Source organism: Triticum dicoccoides, chromosome 7A (genome assembly GCF_002162155.2).
Source record: "Triticum dicoccoides isolate Atlit2015 ecotype Zavitan chromosome 7A, WEW_v2.0, whole genome shotgun sequence".
Lineage (NCBI taxonomy): Eukaryota > Viridiplantae > Streptophyta > Magnoliopsida > Poales > Poaceae > Triticum > Triticum dicoccoides.
Window position 1 is genome coordinate 635,637,460 of NC_041392.1, and position 3,150 is coordinate 635,640,609.

At 48.2% G+C, this 3,150-nt stretch overlaps 2 protein-coding genes across 2 annotated transcripts in view; both read right to left on the reverse strand.

The window, feature by feature from the left end:
• Positions 1-917: 917 nt before the first annotated feature.
• LOC119329813 (protein MID1-COMPLEMENTING ACTIVITY 1-like) overlaps positions 918-3,150 on the reverse strand; it is a 5,016-nt gene continuing 2,783 nt past the window's right edge. Inside the window, exon 6 of the mRNA XM_037602909.1 lies at positions 918-1,416. Coding sequence (XP_037458806.1) covers positions 1,401-1,416 — 16 coding nt within the window. The 3' untranslated portion in view covers positions 918-1,400. The remainder of the gene's footprint in view (positions 1,417-3,150) is intronic.
• On the reverse strand, positions 1,473-3,141 carry LOC119329814. Its single transcript, XM_037602910.1, has 2 exons — positions 2,194-3,141; positions 1,473-2,151 (listed from the first exon to the last, which is right to left on the reverse strand). The coding sequence occupies exons 1-2, from the start codon at positions 2,940-2,942 to the stop codon at positions 2,148-2,150; spliced, it is 753 nt and encodes a 250-aa protein (XP_037458807.1). The 5' UTR covers positions 2,943-3,141; the 3' UTR covers positions 1,473-2,147.

Consider the following 3,150-nt stretch of genomic DNA (forward strand, 5'->3'; position numbering starts at 1 on the left):
GCTGCTACAAGTTCAGGACTGTTTTGTGCCTACATCATCTTGACGTTCCAAGCTCTGCTAAAAGGAGGTCTAGCTCTTACAAATAAGCCCCTTTATTAGCAGACAAGATACATACAAACTACTGGCGTTCACAGAGGAAAAAGAATCTGTCACCCCAGGAGCTACAAAATTTGGATAGAGCAGAGCTAATTTTTCCATTTCCAAGCATGTTAAAGTGCGCACTCGTGATTTCTCTTCAGGAAAAAAATCCGAGAAGTTGCAGATGACGCTGAAGGTACAGAGGAGGAACTGCAATACCTGTGGATGTTGCCAACATTTCTCATTGTAGCTGAGTTGATTTCGAATGAAGCTGTGTAGTTTGAATTCAGATGATGCATCATGCATTGTAATTCCCTTACCTCAATGGATCCATGTCAATGAATATGTTAATTAAATGCAGTAAACACCATTGCTGACAAGTAATATTGATTTTCTCTGCAGTGTGACATGAAACTAGTCTAGCATATATACCAATTGTACTGAATGAAATTTGCAGCAGTTGCAAAATTCAGACAACATATCTGTTCTTCTCCAGGAAAATAGCATATACACCAATTGTACTGAATGAAACATGCTTTTTGGCGCCTTCCTGATGTGACAAATAAATTCTGCATTGTTGAGGCATAAAATTCAGACAACATATATGTTCTTCTCCAGGAAAATAGCAGTCACCTGGAATAGTAGTTTAAGCACAGAAGTGATCTTCCTGGTGTGCTTGCATCCATCAGATCCAATGCTTGCATACAACAGACCGAAAACATAGAAAGAGGTCTGATGCGACAAGTAAATTCTGCATCAGGATTCAGGAGTTCAGCAAGCACACATATCTGTTCTTCTCCAGGAAAATAGAAGTCATCTGGAATAGTAGTTCAAGCACAGAAGTGATCTTCTTGGTGGGATCATCACATCCAATGCTTTTACATAAAGAACATACATCAGATCCAATGCTTTTACATAGAACAATCCCTTGCATTCATTGATCAATTGTGATCATAATGCACACTAATTGATGGCCAAATTAAGAATCTCACTCGCACTACTGAAAAACATGCCAGTGAAATACTACTACACACTTGCAACCACCAACAAGGCTGCACTGCTGATGATTTCTTCCTCTGCTTCGATCACTTGACCGCTCATCCGTGGATTTGCATCGCTTGAGCATAGTCCCATCGACGAGCCATCTCGATGAGCTGAGCTTGATAACGCCATGCTTGCTGTCGTGCTTGGAGCAGCTCCTCAGGGGACTTGGTCACGTCGGAGTGATGGATGCAGGGGTCTTGAACTACACCGTGTCCACCATCTGCTCCACCTTTCGCCGGGCCTCCATTGGATCTGTGCCTCAGTACACACTTTTCCGACTAGAGCAGCAGAATGCTTTAAGAAGCCACAGAAGCATACAAGAATAAATAGATACGAAAAGATTACTCAAATGCTCTGCAAAATTCAGACCAACAATTTTCTCATTCAAATCCAAAATTGATTACAGTATGACTTGATAGTCGGTACATCAAGGACTTGCTTAGCTCAAAGCTTCACTCACACATACACACAAGAGTTCACCAACCAATGCTACTCGTCAGAAACTGCAACTTTAACTCACCACGACGCCAATGCCTAAGAATCCAAGTCAGCCAAGATTAAGTTTACAGGAGGGTCAGCATAGTCTCCAGACGCTAGGCAGCTCACATGATTACTGTGTGTATCGACAAGTTCAATTCTACTCCTTTTTTCCTGCTACAAGCCGGGTAGCAAACGGGCGTTTTGGATTTTGCGGCGAGTGCGTTTTACGCTCTGTCTCGTGCCGGAATTGCAGTACATGAGCTTCCTTTTTAGGCTCATCTGCTTTACTTTGATTTATTGAAAATGCCCTTTATTTACTTAAACCCTTACTTAGGACCAGGTGTGGATGTAGTGTAACTATGCCGTACACATCTTAACAAGGTTTTTGCTGCCTAGCTAGATGGAGACTCTGCTGACACTCTTGTAAAATTACTAATGGCTGAAAGGGATTGAAAGAACACTAGAAATCTTGGTGATTAAGTGCAGAACCTAGAGATGCAAAGATTAAATGAAACTCATGTGTGAATGGTTTAGGAAGGACTAGCTTAACTCGAAGGTTCACCCACACGGACTCAAGAAAGGAATTGGTTCCTCTGCTTTGCTTCCTCTGATGCAAGACTACCACCAGCAAGCCTGCACTGCTGATGATTTCTTCCTCTGCTTCCATCACCCGAGCGCTCATCCTGGATTTGCATCGCTTGAGCAAAGTCCCGTCGACGAGCCATCTCGAGGAGGTGAGCTTGATAACGCCATGCGTGCTGTCTTGCTTTGAGCAGCTCCTCAGGGGACTTGGTCACGTCGGAGTGATGGATCCAGGGGTCGTTGAACTGCACCGTGTCCGCCATCTGCTCCATCTTTCGCCGGGCCTCTGCTCTGCTGCGCTCGATCTCCTGCCGACGGTTGGCCTCTTCTTTGGAGGCAGAGCGAGCCTTGTCGAGGCGAGCCATGGTGAGGCGAGCGTTCGCGATCAGTTCGCGCATGCTCATCTGCGGCTTCGATTGCGTCGCGGCAGCCGGAGATTCGGCGACCTGGTTCTTGATTGCGGAGGAGTGGAGCAGATCCTTGCCGCTGATGGGAGACGGAAGCTTCCTGCCGTTCTTGATGTTGGCGGGGACGGCGACATGGAGCTCGCCCCCGGAGCAGGCACCGCGTAGGCGCTTCGCCGGCGGCGGTTGCTCGCCGCGCATGGATCCGGGGCGCTTTGGCTTCTTGGCAGCCGCGGGGTTCGCCATCAAGGCAGGGTTCACGCGCACGCGGGAGGAGCAGGAGTGCAGGTCGGCGGAGGCGGCGGCGCTACGGCGCGGGAGCAGAGACGGCGGGAGCACCGTGGTGCCGGCCATGGTCGCGGCCGCGGAGTTGATCGAGGAGCAACGATCCGGCACTGAGAGAGAGGAAGATGGATCGAGGGAGGCTGATCGGAGGGCGTGGTCTGATGGATCGGGATTTGGGGAAACACGGCGAGCAAGAAAATAAGGACGCGGGAGGCAGTGAAGTGTTTGAATCCGAGTCGAAGTCGGCCCAGGCCGGCATAGCTAAAACGCGCACTTT